The following is a 23,918-nucleotide window of genomic DNA, read 5'->3' on the forward strand; positions in this document are numbered from 1 at the left end:
ACTGTGCTGTAATGTTCTATGTTCTATGTTCTATGTTCTATGTTCTATGTTTTGTGAACTTCAGTCAGGATGGGAGAAAAGTGTAAAGTGGCAAGGATAGAAATTTACCACTTGCAAAACTGATTGTTGAGTGAACTAGCACATTGATTTTCACTCCTAAAAATCAATTGCAGGTAGAACGCTTTTCTTGGCCTTGATTGTTTACACTAACTTACAGCCATTTTAAAGTTGTGTGTATTCAAATAAGGTTGAGAGGCTACTTAGACATAACTTCACATCGGAAAAAGTAACATATCAATGCAACATTGAGAGTGCTTTCATATTTTAAGTTCAGATTGAACCTAAGGAGGAAATGTTAACTCTAGTTAGGTGATGGCACATTTAATTTCCTTTGCATGATTTTAATGATAGTTAACATGAGTCTTGATTGAAGTATATTCTTGTGATGAATTATTGTATATTTATTCTACACAATGTGTGGGCCAACGTTACAGAATATGTACAATGATGGCTTGCTAGTAGTTGTTGCTTATACTTGTTGTTATTTGTTACTCTTGGATTTGATATACAAATAATAAATAAAGTATACTAATGTCACTTTAACCATGTGTTCAGCTTTGTTTTGCATATAAAGGCCATTTGAGAAATAATCTTCGTCTATCATTCACTTACAAGATTGATGGTGAATCAAATGCAAAGAATCTTTGGTTCCAGTACAGTTTTGCTCAAGATAATCAGTAAGCACTGTTGCTTTAATATTATTTAATTTGAATTTAGAGTCATTATGTGGCTGAGTCCCTGTAAGAACCATATGATGCCACTCCCCCACATTGTCCCCATGATTGTGCAGATGCTTTCTCATCAGACCAGTTCTCTTAAAAGCCATGAGTGAATCCATTTCCATCAGACTGCTAGGCAGTGCATTCCAATCCATAACCACTTAATGCATGAATACCTTTATCTTCAAATCATTGATGCCTCATTTGCTTACCAACTTAAATCTGTGCCCTCTATTTCTCTTTCCTTCAACTATTAGCTATAGCTATTTCCCTGTCTACTCTGTCCAGGCTTCTCGTGATATGTCAGCCAACCTCCCACTGGCCTTCTTTTCCCAAAACATTCCCAGCGCCTCTAAACTGTCCGCATACCTGAAGCTCCCCAATCCCTGGAATTACCCTGATGACCCTACGTTATACTCTGACCACATATTTCTTCACCGACCAGATTTACCCATTTCATAAATGTTGTGGGATTTAGAGTTGGGAGAGTGCTGGGGCTCTTTCAAGTTGGGAGAGGGCATGAGGTGAGGGAGTATTTGGGGGGATGTGAAAGTGCCGGGACGATGGTGGTTGGCTCCATGATGAGTTGAGGGCATTTAGTTTTAAAGTTATTGAAGAGTTAGAGCTGATTTTAATTCCTCTAATGTTTCTTTGGTAAATATTCCGATAAATGGGTCAGAATCCTCCAACCATTTTGACACTATTCAGGATTAATTCTGAGAGTTCCAGACACCAGCCAGATTCTCAGAAAAGTTTCCAATTCCTGAGCAACTCCCATGGAATCAGTTGTATCAGGACCGCTACATGGCCCCAGTGCACAATTCTGGTCTACACTTTAGCAATGACAGTCTTCTCTTCAGAAGATCTCAACCGTATGTTTGTAAATTCAAGATCCACACCAGAGACTTGAGCCCATAGCCCAGACTGAAACTTACAGTGAAATTCTGGGAGCAGTGCTGCACTATCAGAGATGTTGTCTTAATGTGATGTGAAACTGAGCCTTGTCTGCTCTCATTGCTGGACACGAAAACTTCCCGTCACACTAATCAAAGTAATTCTCCTGGTACCCTGATCAATACTTATTCCTCAATCATTAAACCAGATTATCTGGTTACTTATTTCTTTGCTGTTTGGAGGAAATTGTTGTGCATAAATTTGCTGCTACTTTTCCTTCATTTTAACACCCCACAAAAATCCTTCACTATCTGTAAGTACTCTCAAACATTTTAAGGTCATGAAATGTATATAACTACAGTGTTGATCAATTGTATGAGAGAAGTTTGATCCTAAATAAACCTATGCTCCTCAAGAAGGAGAGAATTTTACCGATTAATGACCTCAGAAAATTTATTGTTTGAGCTATCAATGGGGGCGCTACTTTTAGGACATGGGTGGAGAAAGGGTGGAAGAAGAATCAATCACCATCTGGGATTTCAAGCACATGGAACATGCCTGTTTGCACATTCAGTTATTTTTGCTTTGCTTTGTATAAACTATATCAGCAAGGTTAGGAATGAATGTAATACCGTTAATGATAAAGCTTAAATTAGAAGTGCAAGATTTTTAGTATTGGATATAAGGGCATTAGTGGAGCCACCAATTATAGTGTTCAATTGTTCCATGTTTGATTATGTGAATCTTTTTACTATTGCTATTCACTGAGTTTGATTAGTTAAGCCTTCAGATGGGTTCAAAGTAAAGCACACCAAGCTGTGAAAAGAGATAGAAGCTGGAGCTGAAGGATGGTGTACACATTACAGAGGATTCTAAGTAGAACCTGTTACACATATGGAAGCTGATGTCATCTCTGAATTATAAAACATACAACCATGTCAAGATTCCACGTGATCCAATGCAGCTGGCCGATAGAAAGTTTGCATGTTCCTTCTTCAGGATCCTCCTTCACATCACTTCAAAATAGCTTTTCAGCTTTTCACCAGCAAGTAATCAGGAAGACTAATGGGATCTTATTCTTTATTATGAGAGGAATTGAAAATAAAAATAAGAAGGTTATGCTTCAGCTATGCAATGCATTCGTGAAACCACATCTTAAATGCGTGTGCAGTCGTGCTCTCCTTATTTAAGGAAGGATAGGCAGTTTTGTGGAGGTTGACTGGATTGATATTCAGAATGAGCAGGTTGTCTAATGAGGAAAAGTTGGACAGACTTTGTTTGTTTGCAGCTGCGTTCAGAAGACCAAGGGGCATTTGATTGAAGTGTATAAGATCCTAAATGGTCTTGACAAGGTAGATGTGGAAAGGACTTTTCCTCTTGTTGGTGAGTTCAGAACTAAGGGAACCTGTTTTAGAATTGGGGATTGCAATTGTAGACAGAAATGATGGCAATTTCTTTTTTCTGATTGTTGTGCAACTTTGGAACTCCCTGCCTCGGAACGCAGTGGAAGCAGGTTCATTGAATATTTTTAGAGCAAAGTGGGGTAGATTCTTGTTAGGGAAGGAAATCAAAAGTTATCAAGGATGGATGGAATTCAGAACAAAACAGATCAACCGTGATCTTATTGAATGACAGACCAGGCTTTAAGGGCTGAATGGCCTCATTTTACGCCTAATATAGACATTTTGTATAAAACTGGTAGAACGTTAAATGATTATGTCTTTCTAATTTAATTAGGGATTAAATTAAGGATATTTGTTAAGGCTTGATGTGCTGGACTACACAGAACCTTAACTGAGCATCTCTTGACTCCAGATGGACCTACACCTGCATCAATTTGTATTAACTTATTATAACCAGATTTCCCAGAGGAAGAAACTTTTTATTGAAGGGAATTTATCTACGGACAGCAAGAGCCCAGGATTTCTTTGTGGACACTGTGTACATTGGACAGAAGGCTACATTGAAGAATCAAGATGGTATTTTTTTTATTTTGTATTGCAAACTGAGTGAGGAGCTGACCAGAATTTGATTAGTGTGTTTGTGATAAAATAGTAATTCATGTAGATTCAAATCTGTTTTGTGGAGCTTAGCAGTACCTAAACCAACACTAAGCCGCCACAAGCAGAAACAATCATAATGCAAGAAAAAAGAAGATTAAATCCACAGAGACCTCTTTGTTGTGTACAGCTGTTCAGAAATAACATGGACCCTGAACTTGTTCAACTCACTGTTTTGTATCTGATGCTCCCTTTGACCATCATGTAAGGTGGAGAAATTATGCACTTTTGTCACCTAAGTATCTCAGAAAATGGATTGGAAGTGGCTAAAAGAAATTGAGGAACAGATCAGCTATGGTCTTTCAAAATGACAGAATAGTCATGAGAGGTCAAATGGACTTCTCTTACTTTGGTTCCACAAGTGCAGAGGTATGTATTATTTTTTTTTTATTCCTGGTGACTTTTTCTTTCTTCATGGAATGTAGCATCACTGGCTAAGCCAGTATTTATCATCCAACCCAATTTGCCCAGAGAACATTTAAGAGTCAACTATATTACTGTGCATTTGGAGTCACATATAGGTCATACCAGCTAAGGACAGCAGGACATTCTTGAGCCAGATGGATTTTTACAACAATCAAAAATGGTTAGCTTTTTATTCCGGATTCACCATGTGGTTGAACCCAGATTCAAACCAATGCACTCCAAAAACAAAAGCCTGGAGTGCTGGACTACCACTGTAGTGATGTTGCCATTATGTCACCTGAGTCTATGGTATAAGGAGCTGGTGCAGGATTCCTAAAAGCTCATAATACTGTACGATGTGGGAGAAAAGTAGGTCATTCAACCCTCAAGTCTGCTCTACCATTCAATACGATCGTGGCTGATTTGATAATCCTCAATTCCATTTTCCTGCCTTTTTGCCATTCCCGATGATTCCCTTGCAGATTATCCTTTTGTTAGGCACTTCAAGAGTTTTCTTAAAAAAAAGACAGAAATTGCAGGTCTGGCAGCATCTGTGGAGAGAAATCAGAGTTAACATTTCAGGTCCCGTGACCTCCCTCACAACACAAGAGTTTTCTTAGCCATTTTCAATGTGATAAATTATTTCAAGTATTTCACATCTAAAGTATATTTCAGGGGATTTTTTGGAGGTTGTGTAAAATATAAATTGTTTGTAACATTTTGCTTTAAGTTGGTGAATGACGTGTTTAATTTGCAGATATACCAATGATAGCTTACCCTCCATTGTTTGACAAAGGAATTCTTATTGAGGACATCATAGTTACTGAAGGAGGAACTAAAAATGCTGGTGTGCACAGTCAGTATGAAGTAACTATGGTTACTATCGACTGTAGCTGCAACATTCCAATGCTAGAGATTGCCTTTGCTCAGGTCGGTATAATGTGGTATTCGGGTAACATTTGAAAGAGGAATCAGTTTATGTTGATTGAGACAATATTTTATCAATGTACATTCTTTTCAGAAAGCAATCAGTTAACTAGGTGGTTGGTTTGTGATGCAGAGTGCTGCCAAAAGTGTGTGTTCAATTCTTGCACTGGCTAAGGTTATTATGAGGGTCCGTCCTTTTCAATCTCACCCTTCACCTGAGGTGTAGTAATCCTCAGGTTAAACCACTACCTGTCATATCTCTCTCTCTTTCTCTCTCTGCTAAGAGAGAAGCACTATGATCCTCTGGGACTACATCAACTTTACCATAGTAGATGTTGTCCCTCCTATCTATGTTTGGCCCGGCTTCAAGCAACATCTAGCCTACACTGCCAAACCGTGTAACAGTTCCTGTAATTCTTAATATTTCCTTAAAATTTTTCACTCAAATCTTTCCCATTCTCTTTGATACCTGCCATGTATTTCTGTTCTCCTGCTGGTAATCTGTTCCTTGAATGTTTCCCTTTCTTATTACATGTAGATTATACATTTCCTATTTCTGATGGAACCAATAACGCTGAACTCCTGGTTCTTAAATTTAGTCTGACTACATCCAAATTCCCCATGCTCATTAATTCTCAAAATCTCTCAATCCAGATTCCTGTCATTTCTCAACTCCACACCCGTCTCTTACTCTGCTCTTCTCCAAAGATTAATGTTCCAGAATAGACAATCTTTCCCCGTGACCCAAACTTCTTAACCTCATAAACTCAGAAATTCACTTTGAGACCTCACTGAACTCTCTCTAATCATTCTTTGTCCACCCTGTAGGGAGGTAGAAACTGACTACAGTATGGCAGAGACACGTTTAGTAGGGATAGATACGACTAATGGTCCCTCATAAATCACCTCAAGCTACACATCCATTAATTTATTTTCTATTGAACTTGTAGTTTGTAGAAGAAAGGGATTTTATTGATGCTGTTTTGATGAACTTTAGTTTCTGTGAGATGTTCCTGCCAATATTCCATTGGGTTTACAGTGGGAAGTTGGAAAGAGTCAGCTGGAAATGTGAATAAAATACCTTTTTTGGAATGATAATGTTTGTGATGGATGCTCTTTCAGCCTTTGCCTAATAGCACAAAGGATGAGATAGTTTACAGAGGAAGCACTTGGCCTGACGGGTCTATTTTAAGAGTTTGGAGAACACAAGCAGCATCTTCTCCAATTTCTGGTACCTTGGATATTGAGTACTTTGGGAAAACTTTGAAAGGTAAGCAGTGAATGCTGAAACTGTGAGGGGATATTTTTTGGAAACTTCCTTACAATCGTTTGCTTGCTGGAACTTTTTTCATTCAAAGAAATCTCTGTGAGGATTCTCAAAGTACAGGAATGTTTGAGATTTTTCCAGTCGTGACAATTAATCTCTGGAAATCAGGGCACAGTGACCTATGTGATCAATTAGCTGGTTACAGTGGGGAATGTATCCTATAAATAAGTAGCCTGCTTTATTTGCGTTCAGGGGCTGTGTAATTGTAAGTCTTTTAATTAAAAGTCTTGTAATACTTGTATTTAGATTTTGGGTTAATAAATTGTCAGTGGATCCAGATGATTTAAACACACCCTTGATTCAGAGAAGCTAACAGGATTTAAACATTTCTGTTGGCTTTCTGCAGCTCAGTTCAATGAAACTTTCATATGTGAGTTTTCTTCTTACTGACCTGTTCTCTACATATCTATATCAGCCACAACTTAGCAAGTAGCACTGTCACTTCTGAGAAGGTTATGAGTTCAAATCCCACTCCAAAGATTTGAGTACATTATTCAGGCAGATTGCAGTTAGCTCTTACACACGAGTCTGAAGGACAGTCCCCACTCAGAATACCAGTTTTCATGATTATGCCATATAGTGACTGAGCCTCTCTTCCTGCCAAATCTTTCCCAGCTCCTCCCCTGAGATTACCTGTCTTCAATAAGTAGGTTACAGCACAGGTGGCAGGAGGGTTTGTAAACAGAGGGGGCAGCTTTTTGGCAAAAGAATCAGAAGGTGAGATGAAGAGAGTTTTCATGCACTGAGTTGTTAACTGGATATTATATAGAAAAACCTGAAGGTCCGGTGGGATCAAATTCAATAGTAACTCTTAAGAGGGAATTGAATAAATACTTAAAGGGGGGAAAGTTTGAAAAGTTGTGTGTGGGAAAGTTGGATGAGTAGGAAAACTTGAATGGTTCTTTCAAGAAAATCTCACCTAGAAATAACAGGCTGAATGGCCTCCTTCTGGACTGTATTATTCAATTACATTATCATCAAAGCTCATTGATATTTTGACTTTTTCTGTAATTTTTCCTAACATTTTATCTTTGAAGATTTGCCAGTTAATGTTACGGCCTTGGAAATGCAGTACGCCTTACAAACCATCCCTGAGATTGGGACAGTTTCTGTGATGAATTCAGGCAACTGTTCTGCTGCCCAGTGGACAGTGAAATGGCTCAGCAAGCCTGGCAATCAGCCCAAATTAAAGGTGAGGCACAGACCTTCTGGCATAAGAAGCAATCCCCTAGATTTAAATCCCAACATATTTCAACTTGGCGGTTAATCTTGTTGGCTTGACAGAAGAAGCAAAAGCTGAAATAGAATATTCTACTCCCTCTGCCAAACATCTTCTTACTTCTACATCAACAGTTGGGGTTTCATTCTGTCTCGCTTCAATCCTGAATCTGTTAGTGGTTTAAGAAAAATGTTTGAGCCACACCTTCCAAACCCAGGACCTTGACCAACTAGAAGATCAAGGGAAGTTCTTTAAGTTGCAAGGGAATATTACCACCTGTAAGTTTCCGTCCAAGACACACTCAGTCCTGACTTGGAGCTATAATCAGAATTTCTTCAGCATCCCTGGGTCAAAGGCCTGGGACTCCCTTCCTCACAGCATTGTCCCTACACTCCAAAGACTGTAGTGGTTCAAGAAGGCAGATCACCACCATTTCATTTCAATTATGTATGAGCATCGACTGCTGTCCTAGCCAGTGTTACCCTCATCCTGAGAATGACTTAATAAAACAAAGCCGTAAATAATAATTATTTGTGGGATGTCGGGAGTAAACTTAAGTATGAGGAAAATGTGAATTTGGTGCTGCAAAATATCACAAATTAAAATGTGTTTTTGTTCTGTGTTAAACAGATTAATGATGTGAATGTCATTGGAGTCAATGCAACAGTAAATGTTTACAATAAGCAGCGAGGAGGGCTGTTTAGTGAACATCTGATGGGTGATCTGTTCCGGACACCACACACACAGCCTCAGGTATGTACATGCAACTCTGCCTTAAATGTATCTGTGAGTTACATGTGCTTACACACAGAAGAACAGGAAGGGGTACTCAGCTCCTCAGGATTACTACCCCATTGCTGATCTGCTCTTCAGTTTAATTTACACACCTTAGCTCTATAACCCTTCCACAAAAATCTCTCAACCTCATTCTTGAAAGTTCCGGCTGAGCCCCAGCCATCCACAGAATTTTTGGGGAAGAGAGTTCTAGATTTCCACCACCCTTTATGTGAGAATGTATTTCTTAACATCTCCCATGAAAGACCCAATTCCAATATCAGGGCTACCTCCACTCCTTGTTTTGGTCTCTTCTCATTTAGCATTTTAAAGACTAAAGATTACATCTACACACGTGTACATACCTAGCAACACTGTACAGATTCACACAGACCTGTGCATACCTCTACACATCTATTCATTCCTATTCATACTTCAGCATGCAACACATGCACCTGTACATACCTAGATTGCCTGGAATTTCTTGCACACATCTTACACACTTTAAAGCACCTACTCACACCTGGAACGCATCTACAGACCTGTACACACCTGGGCACACTTTCACAAACTTATGCATACCTGTATACACCTACACACACTTAGAATCACTTGCACACATTTACACACACACACACACACACACACACACACACACACACTTTTATACATCTATATATATCTACATGCACTTAGACACTCCTAGACACACCCGAACATACACACTCTTACATACACTTGGATACATTTAGATGAACACCTGGACACACCTGTATACATCTGCAAACACCTGCTCACACCTAGACACTATTGTACATTTACACACACCTGCATGCACCTAGACACACTGCATACATCTGTACATACCTGCATACGCTTAGACCCCCTGCATACATCTAGAAACACCCAGACACACCTGCATACCTAGACACACCTGCATGCACCTAGATATATGCACTTCTATATATCTGCATACACCTTGACTAACTTAGATACACCTGCATACATTCAAACACCTAGACACATCTGCAAACAATTAGATACACCTGTATGTATCTGCACACACCTGTATATACCTAGCCACATCTGCATACACTTTGTCACACTTAGACACACCTACATGCATCTAAACACACTGCACACATGCGCATACATCTAGACACACCTGTTTACATCTGCACTTACCTGCATACACCCACATACACCTGCACACACCTGTATACATCTGCACGTACTCATAAATACTTAATATTTTGCCAACAGACTATGAGCAGTCTGATTTCTTTAAATTGCTGGCAAATGACAGGGCCATTTAATTATACAAAAAACATAGGTTACACGACACAGCAAAAGGTCAGTTATTCAGTCAAAGGGGAATACTTAAGTCCTCAAAATGGGATCGATTTGAAATGTTTGCCCTCCTTTCCCTGGCCTGATGGGATGATTCAGGGTGAGTTGAGAGGTGGATGGTGGGGATGTGGTGTGCCTGGGGGAGCAGGGGGTTTACACACCTCGTTCCTGCCTTGGTCTGATTGGCTGAAACTTTAATATCTGGACACCAAGAACCCTCACCCCAAGGTTGTAGTCCAGGTGGTAATGATGTGATTGGACAATCATTTTTGCCTGAGCAGGAGGCCAGTGCTAGCTATTTTTGGGCCCTGTTGGATCAGGTCCAGTTGCTAATCACATTTAAGATCACTGAACCACAGCTGGGATCAGGCTAACTTCCATCATTCCCACAAAGTGTGTTCTTTTTAATAAACAGTGCAGCAGTTGGAGCTTCACACCAGAAGCATAACCTAAATCTGTAAGGAGAATGCTCCATGGAAACTGAGCCAATCTGCAGCAACATGATCCCTTATCTTCCTCACAGGTAGAGGTTTTCATCAATGGTATTCCCAGTAACTGTTCCGGGAATTGTGGATATGAATGGAATGCTGAGAAAACCCCTGCCATTTCACACATTACCCCAACAACAGGTAAATGCTAGAAATTCAGGTAGGTTTCTAAACCATTTCATCCATTTAAATCTAATGAATCTGTGAAAGTGCCTCAAATCATTCACAGCAGACTTTTAAAACAGTGTTTGAAACAATGAGACTGATAATTACCACTAATATCATTGTAGGAAAATTGGAACATGGTAAGGCCAGTCAGCCCCTTGAGTGTGTTCTGTCATTCAGTGAGAGTCTGGCTCATCTTTATCCTAGCACTATTTACCTTCCTTAATCTATTTACTGCACAAAATTCTATCAACCTCAGTTTTAACATTTTCTCCTCATAGCCTCAACAGCTTTAGTGGGGAGTGAGTTCCAGATTTCTGCTATCCTTTCTGTGAAGAAACAATTCCTAACATCAGCCTTGAACAGCCTGGCTCCAATTTTATTCTGTACCAGCTTATTCTGTATATCCCATACCTGAGAAAATAAGTTCTCTCTCTGTCTCTCTCTCTCTCTATCTATCTATCTAATTTCTTGATCATCTTAAAGCTCTCAATTAGACCATCATTTAATCTCCTAAACTTGAAAGAATACAAGCCTAGTCAATGTAATCTGTCCTAATCATTTAACCTTTTTAACCACACTGTCATTCTGGTGAATCTTTGTTGTACCCATTCCAAATTCACTGTGTACTTCTTGAGGTGCAGTGCCCAGAATTGAACATTGTCATTGTAGGTTGGTCTGACCAGACATAGAACCATAGAAAATAGGAGCAGGAGTAGGGTACTCAGTCCTTTGAATCTGCTTTGCCCTTCAATGTGATCGTGGTGATCTTCCAATCTACTACCCTGTTTCCCGGTTTCTCCCAATGCCCTTTGATCCCTTTAGCCCTAAGAACTGTATCTGATTTCTTTGTGAAATCACTCAATGTTTTGGCTTCAACTGCTTTTTATGGCAGACAGTTCCACAAACTCACCATTCTCTGGTTGAATAAATTTCTCCCCATCTCAGTCCTGAATGGTCTACCTCATATCCTTCATATCCTGTGACCCCTGGTTCTGGACTCCTGGGTTATCATGAACATCTTTCCTGTATTTACCTTGTCTAGTTCTGTTAGAATTTTGTAGGTTTCTATAACATCTTCCCTCATTTTCCTAAATTCCAGCACATACATCCCTAACCAATCCAGCCTCTCTTCATGAATCAGTCCTGCCCTCCAAGGAATCAGTCTGGTAAATCTTCGTTGCAGTTGGTTGGCTCGCCGAGCTGGTTCGTTGTTCAGCAGACTTTTCATTACCCTGCTGGGTAACATCATCAGTGCAGCCTCCGATGAAGCGCTGTTGTGTTTTCCCGCCTGGTTTTTAAATTCTGGGGTTGTTGAGTTGGATTATGTCACTTCTGGTTTTGCTTCGCAGTGGAGTATATATGGAGTCTAGCTCTATGTTTATTGATGGCTTTCTTAGTGGAGAACCAGGCTTCTAGGAATTCCTGTGCTTGTCTCTGCTTCACCTGTCCCAGGATCCTGGTGTTTTCCCAATCGAACTGGTTGTTTTCCTTATCCATGTGCATGGACATGAGTGAGTATTGGTCGTGTCTTTTTGTTGCTAGTTGATGTTCGTGTACTCTTGTGACTAATTTCCTTCCTGTTTGTCCAACGTAATGTTTGTCACAGTCTTTGGAGGGGAACTTGTATATGACATTGGTCCTGTCCATAATGGGAACGGATCTTTGGTTCGGTGAGCAGTTGGCATAGGGTTGATGTGGGTTTGTGTGCTACTCTGATGCCCAATGGTCATAGGAGTCATGTGGTCAGTTCAGATGTTCAGTTCTTGATGTACGGTAACGTGATGAGTGTGTTAGGGCGTGCAGTATCTTCCTGTTGTCGCTTGTGTAATAGACATCTTCTGACCCAGTTTTTCGGGTATATATATACTCCACTGCGAAGGAAAACCAGAAGTGAGGTAACCCAGCTCAATGGACTCAGAATTTAAAAACCAGGGTGGGAAAACACAACAGCGCTTTATCGGAGGCTGCACTGATGTGTTACCCAGCACGGTAATGAAACGTCTGTGGAACAACAAACCAGCTCGGCGAGCCAACCAATCACAACACCCACAACCCGAGCTACAGATCTACTCCAAAACCTTAGAAACCTTCATTGCACTTCCTTCATAGCCAGAAGGTCCTTCCTCAGACTGAACCTGCACACAATACACCAAATATGGCCTCATAAGGCCCTGTACAATTACAGCGAGACATCCCTGCTCCTGTACATGTTTCCTATTGCTTTGAAGGCCAACATATCATTTGTCCTCTTCACTGCCTGCTCTACCTGCATGCTTACTTCCAGTGACTGGTGCACAAGGATGTTCTTATACAAATAAAGCATAACTTTCGCCTCCTTGTGTTTCAGTCTTCTCAGGATTACAGTTAACAATCTATTTGCTCTTTTTTCATTCTATTTACGATGTATTCTCTCTCTCTTGAAATGATCTATCATGTTAAAAGTTGCTGAGGATACAGTCTGCCCAGTGACCTCTGCTGCTCTGCAGCGTTGGAACAGATTACAAAGATACTGGATGAGGTTGACTGGTTTGAGTGAATGCCTAGACCTCTGCTTCGAGGGGATCATCTCACTTTTCATTTTGTGAGGCCATCATGCAGCCGACTTACCCTGTCCTCAGGCTCCTCCTGGCTCTGTGCCTAACTGAGACCATGGCTGAAATCTCATTGAAACTATCGTTTGCTTTATCAGGATCCAGGACCGGTGGGACTGTTCTAACCATAAGAGGCTTCAGATTTGCCAACAGTTCGACGACTGATACCACGTGGGTTTCGATTGGAGGGACCCATTGTCCCATCACAGGATTAACTGGTAAGAAAATGTTCAAAGCAAATGAAGTTCAGTCAATACTGTATGGGAGGGAGTAATTGTATTGACTTACCCTAGTTCTGAAGAAATTATACCAGACTTGAAACATTTAACTCTGCTCCTCTCTCTACAGATGCTGCCAGACCTGTTGATTTTCTCCAGCATTTTCTGTTTTTATTTCAGATTTCTGGCATCCTCAGTATTTTACTAGGAGAGAGTAATTGTATGGACATAGCTCTGGGATCACCTGTCCTGTAATTCAAGTGATGGAATCTCTAAGATTCTTTGACACTGAAAATATTTTTGTGATGTCTACTCTCCCTTGCCTGGGGCAACTGTGAAGCAGCACAGACTCCAGCGAAATGACTACATGTCAAGGGACATGATTTAATTTTTTGAAATCACAAAATTTTGTAACACTGCAGGATATCACTGACTCCAACTTCCCCAAGTTACACTTTGCTACAAAAATCAAAAATTAATCCCAATGTTGTGTGCTCCCTGCACATTCTGATTATTTGTTTCATATATTTATCCAACTTTCACTCCAAGAGGCAATGGTTTCTTCCTCAACCACTCTGTGGTAAAGTATCCCATGCTCCAAGGACCCTCTGCTTAACTCTTCTTTTGATTTCTTACTGATGTTTAGGAATTGATAAGCGATTGCTATGAACTTCCCAACAAGAGGGAATTGTCATTCCCTAATTCACTTTGATATTCTTTACAATTTTGCAAATCCTGAATTAAATCCTGTTTTTGTTTTCTGTGTCTTTGAGTTGTGGAAATAATGATAAGAGAGAGTCCATTGGAACAGCAGACACTCTGAGTGAGGAAGCAGATTACAAAATGGCTCAACACTCATTGAGAACCCCACTTGAGTTGGGCAGGGCCTCTCCTGAATGTTCCAGGCTGCTAGAGAAATTCATAATGCAATGTTGTGTTTTGAGTTATCTATCATATAGTGGGATACTTATTTTTAATTAAATTTTAAAAAGTTCTGTTCTTTCTATATTATGTAACAACACACAGCACCAACTTACATTTATAAAGCATCTTTTAGGTAGAACATTAATGCACTTGAGTGACAGAATCAGACAAAATATGACACTAAACCATGTACCTACATATTCAAACAGGTAGCCAAAGATTCAGTCAAAAAGTTTTAAGAAGCATCTTTAAAAAGGTGAAAGGAGGAGAGAGGGAATTCCAGAGCTTAGGACCCCAGGCACTAAAGACATTGCTATCAAAGGTGAAGCTAAGAAAGTTAGGGATACACAAAAAGGTAGAATTGGAGCAACTCAGAGATCAGAAAGGGTTTGAAGAAGTTACACAGATATATATCTCATCATGTAAATACAAAGATGTGGATCTGTTTACATGATAAGTCATCAGGGTGTTATTTGGAGGGAAAATGCTTTCTATTGCTGTTTGGATGTGATCAGTTGCATTCTTTATTATTTTCTCTTCAGATACCGAAATAACCTGTACAATTGCGGTTGCCAGTAATACATCATCTCCCCTCATTGTTTACATCGCTGGGCTTGGCTTTGCAAACTATTCCAGCAACCAGACATACACATTTACCTTTCAGTTTGAGGCGACAAGTATATATCCATCTACGGGCAGTACTGAAGGTACTGATTATAGAATAAATGAGCGGATATATAAATCACCATTATACATGAGGATGTTCTCTTTCAATTTCATTGACCAGAAATTAAATCATTCATGATTAAGATGGAATTTCTGTCAGAGTAATAATCATTTGTATTAATGTCACTCTAACAGTTCAGAGTATCTTGTACATTGTACTTATTTTGGATAAGAAGAAATGTGTCTAGCCATGGTAAGTATAATCAAACAGCTTCTGCAGTTTATAATAATGGATATTATTTGGTATAAAAAAGGATTTTTAAGGTATTTTTAACTCCGTAAATTTATGGACAACATAAGTTTGGACAAATGATGATCACCTATATTTGTTCCTACTTCAGGGTACGGAAAGCAGCAAGATTAGAGCCCTGGGTGATCTAACAAACTTTCAGTAAAAGTTGCATGAAACTATTGCTGTGCTAAGAGTTGATCAATGATTAAATGTTACCCAGCATATTTTTTAAACGCTGCATTAATGATTTACCATACAGAGGTGGAATCGTAGGTACACAGGGTAGTGAAGAAGGCATTTAGTACACTCCACTTTATTGGTCAGTGCATTGAGTACAGGATTTGGGAGGTCATGTTGCGACTGTACAGGACATTGGTTAGGCCACTTTTAGAATATTGTGTTCAGTTCCCATCTCTGTCCTATATGAAAGACGTTGTTAAGCTTGAAAGAGCTCAGAAAAGATTTACAAGGATGTCGCCAGGGTTGGACTGTTTGAGCAATTGTCTGGGGCTATTTTCTGTGGAACATCAAAGGCTGAGGCATGACCTTATAGAAGTTTATAAAATCATGAGAAGCATGGATAGAGTGTATAGTCAAGGTCTCTTCTCCAGGGGAGTCCAAAACTAAAAGTTAAAGGTGACAGAAGAAAGATTTGAGAGGGACCTAAGGGACAACATTGAACTGCCAGAGGAAGTGGTAGAAGCTGGTATAATTACAACAATTAAAAGGCATCTGGATGGGTATATGAATAGGAAGGGTTTCGAGGGATATGGGCCAAATGCTGGTAAATGGGTCTAGATTTATTTAGGATATCTGGTCAGCATGGATGGTTTGGACTGAAGAGTTGGCTTCCGTGCTATTTATCTCTATGATTATATAACAGGCTGCAAGCTGTTACTGTTATTTCTTCTGACTTTCTGTCAAGCCATAGCAGGTGATAAAAAGAGTTTAAAATACATTTTGCCAGATGCTTTGGTATAGGATGTTAGATTTCTCAGGCATGAATTTGTTTTTACTTTTATTGATACTGCCCTTTCAACAGCATATAGAGAGTAAATAATTATCAAACAGGACCCACTCCCACATTGCAAAATATGAATGTTTTACAGTTTATTTCCTCTGCACTTGTAGAGTTGCTGTGAAGGAGTTTTGTTTCACTTTAATATTGTGAGTCATATTCATGGAATCATACAGCATGGAAACAGACCCTTCGGTCCAACCAGTCCATGCCGACCATAATCCCAAACTGATCTAGTCCCACCTGCCTGCGCTTGGCTCATATCACTTCAAACATTTTTTGTTCATGTACTTATCTACATGTCTTTTAAACACTATAACTGAACCCACATCCACCACTTCTCTGGAAGTTCATTCCACACATGAATCACTCTCTGTGTACAAAAATTGCCCCCATGTCATTTTTAAATCTTTCTTCTCTCACCTTAAAAATGTGCTCCCTAGTCGTGAAAACCCCCACCCTAAGGAAAAGACATCAGCCATTCACCTTATCTGTACCCCTCGTGATTTTATAACGTTCCCCCTCAACCTCCTAACCTCCAGTGAACAAAATCTCAGCCTGTGCAGCCTCTCCTTTATGACTCAGGGCTTCCATTCCCAACATCATTCCAGTCAATCTCTTCTGAACCATCTCTACTTAATAATATCCTTCCTATAACAGAATGACCAGAACTGGACATAGTACACCAGAAGAGGCCACACCAACACCTTGTATAATCTCAACATAAAGTCCCAACTCCAATACTCAAAGGTCTGAGCAAGGAAGACAAGTGTGCGCAAACTTCAAAGAATTATGTACCTGGACTTCTAGGTCTCTCTGTTTGACAGCACCACCCAAGGCTGTACTTTTAATTATAAATCCTGCTGTTATTTGTTTTACCAAAATGCAAGACCTTGCATTTATCCAAATTAAACTCCATTTGCTACTCTTCAGCCCATTGACTCAATTGATCCAGATCTTTTTGTAGTCTTAGGTAACCTTCTTCACTGCCCACTATCACTGCAACATCACCTTCCCCTTTTCCTCCCACCAAGTCCATGTTGGCTGTATATGGAGCAATCCAGTCAGTCCTACTCAGTCCCGGTGGTCCTCAAACTTTATTTCCATCAAGTATCGATCCAGTTTCTGAAAGCAGTGCTTTCACAATATCCTCCGATTCAATTGCAATTGCAAGGAACACAATTGAATGATGGTATTGGCTCCCAAGCCAACATGCTCAGCACTGAGGTGCTAATCTCTCACAAGCACTTCCACTGGATGGAACCTGTCTCTCACGATACTTGCCCAACACCAGACTCCTAAAGCAAATGCTCCACTCTAGGCTTGGTTGCAGCAGGAAACAATGAAAACATTTTCAGGATGACCTCAAAGGATCCATGAAGACGTCAACTATTCCCACAGACTCCTGCAAGTCCTTTGCTTGTGACCAACCAATTGATGGCTTACCTCAGGAGGCAACAAACACCTGGAAAGACATAATCAGGAACATGCAGAAGGGAAGTTGAGGCATCAGGCAAAACCTCCAAACAACCTTTCCCATTTTTCAAGCACCATATGTGGCAGAATCTGCAGATTTTGTTCTGAATTTACTAGCCATTTCAGAAATATTTGAAGTGGAGTGGAAACCATTCTTGATTTTGAGGGACTGTCAAAGAAGGTGATTGGTCCACCTCCACATCTTTATGCCAAAATGCATCAAAATGTCAAGTTGCAAGCAATTTGTTTTATTCGTACTGTTTGCCTCACTACCAAGTTTTATCAACAAACTTTTAAATTCCATCCCTTTTTTCTAAATCCATATCATTAATATAGAGGCTAAAAAGCAGTAGTATTGCACAGATCCTTGGGGATCACCATTGTGGACCATCCTTCAATCCAAAAATAAACCATTTACCAGATTTGTTATTTTCTGTTCTTAGCCTTTCTTTTATTTGATTAGGTCCTGATTCTTCTACTCCGTCAGCCTCAATTTTGTTAACCAGCCTTTTAGATGGAACTTTGTCAAACACTTCCTTAAAATCCAGTTTTATCATTCTCAATCAGATGAAATTATGTGGGTTTAATGTCTAAATGAAGCCATTTCACTTCCTAAAAGACTGTATGCTAGGGGACAGTGGAGACACAGTCTTAAACTTAGAGTCAGGTCGTTCAGGGTGATGTCCCGAAACACTACTTCATACAAAGGGCTGTGGGAATATGGAACACTTAGCCCTGAAAAGGTAATGAGGCTGGGAATTATGCAGTTTTTGGGAGAGATTAATGGATTTCTATTGGGTGGAGACGGATAGGAGCAATGACAGCCAATGACAGTTGAGGTGCAGGTCACCCAGGATCAAGTGGAATGATAGAACAGGCTTGAGGAGCTGAATACTCTTGTCCTGATCCTCATTTTTCTTCTTTATACGTGAATCTCCATCGGCCTTTAATTTGTGTTTTGGTCTTTAAGTTTGTGATCTTCTTGATTGCAATTTATATCCGTGTTCAGGAGGGACAATTCTGACCATATCTGGCTATGGATTTGTTCCTAATTCAACGGTTTTAATTGGAGGGAAGACCTGCCTTGAACTTACAGAAAGTCCTGTCAAGATGAAATGCAGTACTCCAGCGGTAAGTGGATTTCAAGGCATCTTGTGTTGTGGCAATTCAGTCTTGGAAGTGTTTAGTCATGAGAATGTTTAGTCTGTGGGGGTGCTGTGATAATTCATGCTCCTTCCAGGAGCACTCCCCTGAAATTAGGAGATGCATGAACATCGCAATATTTCTGGATGGTTTTAACATGCAAATTACACATATCTCTTGTTGCTGCCAAAATCTACATTCTCATATGTAATGAATAGCCTTGAAATTAGTGCAAGTGAAAAATTAACCATTTAACTGATTCATATGATGTCAAGGATATCTTGACACAGAAAGTATCTCTATTTATTTTAATTTAAAAGGTTTTGCATCTCCTTCCCAATGGAGAATTACAGAACTTTATCCAGATATTTAGACATTGGGAGTCACTATGTAAAATTTGAAGATTATTATGTTTTATGAAGTTTTTTTGTGCTAGTTAAATACAGAATTTGTTTGTAACAAAATGACATGATGACATGGATAATTTTCTTTGAAAGCAAAATGTGTTCTTTGCAGTGTCTACTTGTAGACTGGAACTACAAATAGGCTTTAAAAATATAAAATGATTGCAATGGTGACCGAGTGTGGTAGAAAATGAGACAACTCTAAAGGGAAATAATTCAGTTATAAATAACAAATCTAAACAAGCTTTCTGTTGGCCATTAACACTACTTCAACACACCGTCTATAAAATATATAGCATGCTTAAAATAAATACACATTTATGATAAGGGAATCAAAGAATCTGCTTGAAACATGGCAAACTATTTATAAAGCCAAATGACTTACAAATGATCAAATAGCTGAATCATGCACGCTGCACTAATTGCGAATTCGATGTCTGTGCTCATACTAGGCTCATTTTCTCAGGCAAAACCTGCATATAAATTTTAATCTCAGTTCAGTCCTTCAGGGTGATAGTTCAAATTATTCACCCTTTTGTGAAGGCTCATTGAAGCATTCATTGCATTCTGAATGCCTATGAAAAGCACTAGTGAAAAATAATTATGAATTTGTTTCTGTTCGCCTGGCAGGCCCCAGTTGGAATGTACAACATCTCAGTGATTGCTGCTGGGATATCCAACCCAGTTCCCTTCTCCTTCATTTACATTGATGCAAAGATTCCAGTAATTTTAGAAGTGATTCCAAGAACAAGCAGTGTGTCAGGTAAGTCAAAGTTTCAGAAGAAGCAAAATACTACATATGGTGGGAATTTTGAAATAAAGGCAGACAATGATTAAAATTCTCAGCAGATCTGGCAGCGTCTGTGGAGAAAGAAACATGAGTTAATGGGTGGAATCTTGTTGCAGAATTGAGGAGTCTCCCCTACCCCTGTAGAGCCAACCAAAGTTCCAGACTGCCTCTTCTCAGGATGTTACTGGCAAAGTACAGCAGATGCTGGAAATCTGAAATAAAACAATGTGCTGGAGAATCTCAACAAGGACTGACACCATCTCTGGAGAGAAAACGGAGTTAATGTTTCGAGTCCAGTATGACTTTTCTTCGGAACTCATTCAAATGACAGATGCAGCTGGACCCATAGTTTATTTCCAGTATTTTCCATTTTTAGGTTTCTCTGTTTGTTGTGCAGGAATCTAAAATTTTCTGTTTTTATCACCAGTAAACATCTCGAAGTGAATAGTCCCTTGCTTTAGCTCTGTGTCAGTTTCTGACTGTTACAAGGTAGACAAACAGGAGGCTGGAAGAACACAGCAAGCCAGGCAGCATCTAGAGGAAAGGGGCAGGCAACGTTTCGGGTATTACCCTCGTTTAGGACTGAATAATATTCTTGGTCCTCTTGGGAGATGTATAGGGCTATCTTTCTCTTGGAAAGTGATTGCATTGGTGCAGTGTGATGGCAGTTTCTCATCACAGCTGGTTCCTGGGCTTGATCTTTGTGCTGACATGAACATAACAGCAGTGGAGAACAATATAGGGAAAATCATTGAAAAGATATATGTCCAGTACTTCAGTTATCACAACACCTTGAAGAGGAAGGTGATAAACTAAAATTCACCCTTTTGTTTCTCATCTGTGGCATGCTGAGCCAGAGAAAAATGTGAGTAGATGAAAAGAAGAACAAAGAACAGCTTGTGGACAGTTCTGAAGATGAAGGAATGAGGAGGAATTTCTCTTTCTATTGGCAGCTTCAGCCTGAGGCTGCTCCTCTTCAGACAAAAACATTTCAAGAACTCTATCAGGATGGAGTAATTCACCCAACATCAATAATAATGAAAACTTCTGGACTCAAAATTTATAGGGGAGGTGGTACATGGGTACCTGCAAATCATTATCTGCAGGCTACACAAAAAAATGGACAATAACAGACATTTTGAATTACCTGTTAGTATTTTAGTTCTCAATAATTTCTAATTCCTTCTTCAAAAGATCGTATATATTAGTGGCTGATCTCTGTCTTAATGAGGGCTTGCTTTTCCACAATAGCCTTCGGTAAATGTGAATGAAAATTTCCGTTTCCTGTTTCCCAAATGTAAGATCATCACTTATCAACTACAGCAGAATGTTTTCCTCAGGAAACAATGCACAGTGATCTGTGAGCTCTGAATATTTCAATATAAGAAAAGTCTTTTCCATTATTAGAATGTTTCTTTCTTCTCTCAATTACTTTTTGGAAAATGCAGTCTCATGCAAAAGACTTGTGGAAATGCTGTGTAAGCTTTTCTTTCTCAGTTTCTGATATGGAGGTGCCGGTGTTGGACTGGGGTAGACAAAGTCAGAAGTAACACAACACCACATCATAGGGTTTGTTTGAAATCACAAGCTTTTGAAGCACTGCTCCTTCATCAGGTGAAACTTGTAATTTCAAATAAACCTGTTGGACTATAACCTAGTGCCATGTGACTTCTGACTCAGTCTCTGAGGATTAATAATGTTATGTCATACTAACAGTCCCTAGCAATCACATTTGAGGTAATTAGACTTCTCGAACCCTGGTTTGATGTTGATACAATCAACTCCTGTCGATGTTCGATTTTAAGCTTTTCTTAAGGCTCCCCTTAACTCTGTGGGGTCTACAGTTTGTCCCTACACATGTTTACTGAAACAATAATTAAGTGGAGAGTTCAACACGTATTTATGCAGATTAATAACCTTTCAACATTTAAGATTGGCAAAATATAACTTGGAGTTAAGGGTGGATATTTTTAATCAACTCATTCAGATATGTTATTGCATACCTCTTCGGCAGGAGGGACTTGAACCAGGAACTTCTGACACTGAGGTAGGGACACTAACACTGCACCAAGCCCTTGGACTTAAATTTATCCTTTTCCCTGGATAGTTTTCACTAGGTGCTAAAAGGTTCTGAATTTGTATGTATTTAGCAACTCAAGACCGGGAATCCATGAGATGTTGTGGGCCATCAGTAACAGCAAAATTTCACATAAACAGAATCTACAATGTCATAGCCTGGCATATTCCACACTCTACTATTACCATTAAGCTAAAGGTCATCCTTGGTTCCATTAAGAATGTAAGAGGCCATGTCAGAAGCAGTAACAGGCATACCTAATAATGAGGTAGTATTCTAGCGAAGCTACAACACAGGACTACTTTCACCCCTGACAACCTAAGGAGTAAATGATAGACAGAGCTAAATGATTCCACAATCAATGGATGGCATGTATACCGTGCAGTCCTGCCACATCCAGTCGTGAATAGTGGTGGACAACTAAACAAATGTCTGGAGGAAGAAGCTCCACAGATATCCTCATCCTCAATTAAGGGAGAATTCAGTACATCAGTGCAAAGGATAAGGCAGAGCTACTTGCAATAATGAATGTCCAATCCCTCTATACCACTGCCCCCCCACACTTCCCACACCCCCCCCAAGGATGGTCTGAGAGCTCTCGGCTTCTTCCTCAACCAGAGGCCTGAAAAATCCTAAATCTTCTCCACCTGGCTAAACTTGTTCTCTCACTGAACAATTTCTCCTTTAATTCATCTCACTTCTGCCAAGTTAAAGGAGTGGTTATGGGCACCCACATTGATCCCAGTTATGCCTGCCTGTTTATGGGTTACATGGAACAATCCTTGTTGCAGTCCTACACTGGCCCCCTCCCACAAGTGTTTATTCAGTACATTGACAACTGTTTTGGTGCTACTTCATGCTCCCACCTGGACCTTATAAAATTCATTTATTTTACTTCCAATCTCCCCTCTACAACTTTCACATCATCCATCTCTAACACTTCTTGTCCTTTTCTTGACCTCTCCGTCTCCATTTTGGGAAATAAACGGTCCACTGCCATCCACTACAAAGCCACTGATTCCCACAGCTACCTTCACGATAGCTCTTCACATCCCATGTCCTGCAAGGATTCCACCCCATTCTCCCAGTTCCTTCGCCTACATTGTATCTGTTCAGACAATGTCACCTTCCAAAACAGTGCTGCTAACCTGGCTTCCTTCTTCCTTAGCCATGGTTTCCTGCCCACTTTGGTTGATAGGGCCCTCAACCCCATCCAACCTATCACCTGTGCTTCTGCCCTTGCCCTTCCCATCACTCACAACAATGTAATTAGGACCCCCTTGTCCTCACTTTTCATCCCACCAGCCTCTGCACTCAAAGAATCAATCTCTGCCATTTCAGACAACTCCAGCAGAAAGCCACCACCAATACATCCTACCTTCACCCCCCATCTGCATTTTGCAGGCACCATTTCCTCTGGGACATCCCAGTCTATTCCTTAAGCACCACCATTATCCCCACTTCCTATGGCATCTTTCCATGTGACCACAGAAGGTGCAACACCTGCCCCTTCACCTCCTCCCTGCTCACCATCCAAGGGCCTAAACAGCCTTTCCAGGTGAAGCAGCATTTCACCTGTACCTCCTCCAATCCTGTGTATTGTATTCACTGCACCCAAAGTGGTCTACTGTATATTGGAGAAACCAAACGCAGACTGGGTGACCACTTTGCAGAACACCTCCGGTCCATGCGTAAACATGACCTTGACCTTCCTGTAGCCTGTCATTTTAACACAGTGCCCTGCTTGTATGCTCACTTGTCTGTCCTCGGCATGTTGCAGTGCTCCAGCGACTCACAACACAAACTGAAGGAACAACATGTCATAGATGGTAAGCGCTGCTGATGCTGGAGTCGGAGATAACACAGTGTGGATCTGGAGGAACACAGCAGGCCAGGCAGCATCACAGGAGCAGGAAAGCTGACATTTT

The 23,918-nt window shown here is 40.1% G+C and overlaps 1 protein-coding gene across 1 annotated transcript in view; it reads left to right on the forward strand.

The window, feature by feature from the left end:
- The window catches only part of LOC109916098 (fibrocystin-L-like), a 209,492-nt gene that overhangs the window by 42,266 nt on the left and 143,308 nt on the right, over window positions 1-23,918 (forward strand). The window contains exons 11-19 of the mRNA XM_048595603.1: window positions 4,896-5,068; window positions 6,188-6,335; window positions 7,430-7,584; window positions 8,242-8,364; window positions 10,259-10,364; window positions 13,081-13,200; window positions 14,667-14,831; window positions 18,586-18,707; window positions 19,754-19,886. Of these exons, the coding sequence (XP_048451560.1) occupies window positions 4,896-5,068; window positions 6,188-6,335; window positions 7,430-7,584; window positions 8,242-8,364; window positions 10,259-10,364; window positions 13,081-13,200; window positions 14,667-14,831; window positions 18,586-18,707; window positions 19,754-19,886 (1,245 nt within the window). The remainder of the gene's footprint in view (window positions 1-4,895; window positions 5,069-6,187; window positions 6,336-7,429; window positions 7,585-8,241; window positions 8,365-10,258; window positions 10,365-13,080; window positions 13,201-14,666; window positions 14,832-18,585; window positions 18,708-19,753; window positions 19,887-23,918) is intronic.

This window comes from Rhincodon typus, chromosome 4 (assembly GCF_021869965.1).
Source record: "Rhincodon typus isolate 14 chromosome 4, sRhiTyp1.1, whole genome shotgun sequence".
Classification (NCBI taxonomy): domain Eukaryota; kingdom Metazoa; phylum Chordata; class Chondrichthyes; order Orectolobiformes; family Rhincodontidae; genus Rhincodon; species Rhincodon typus.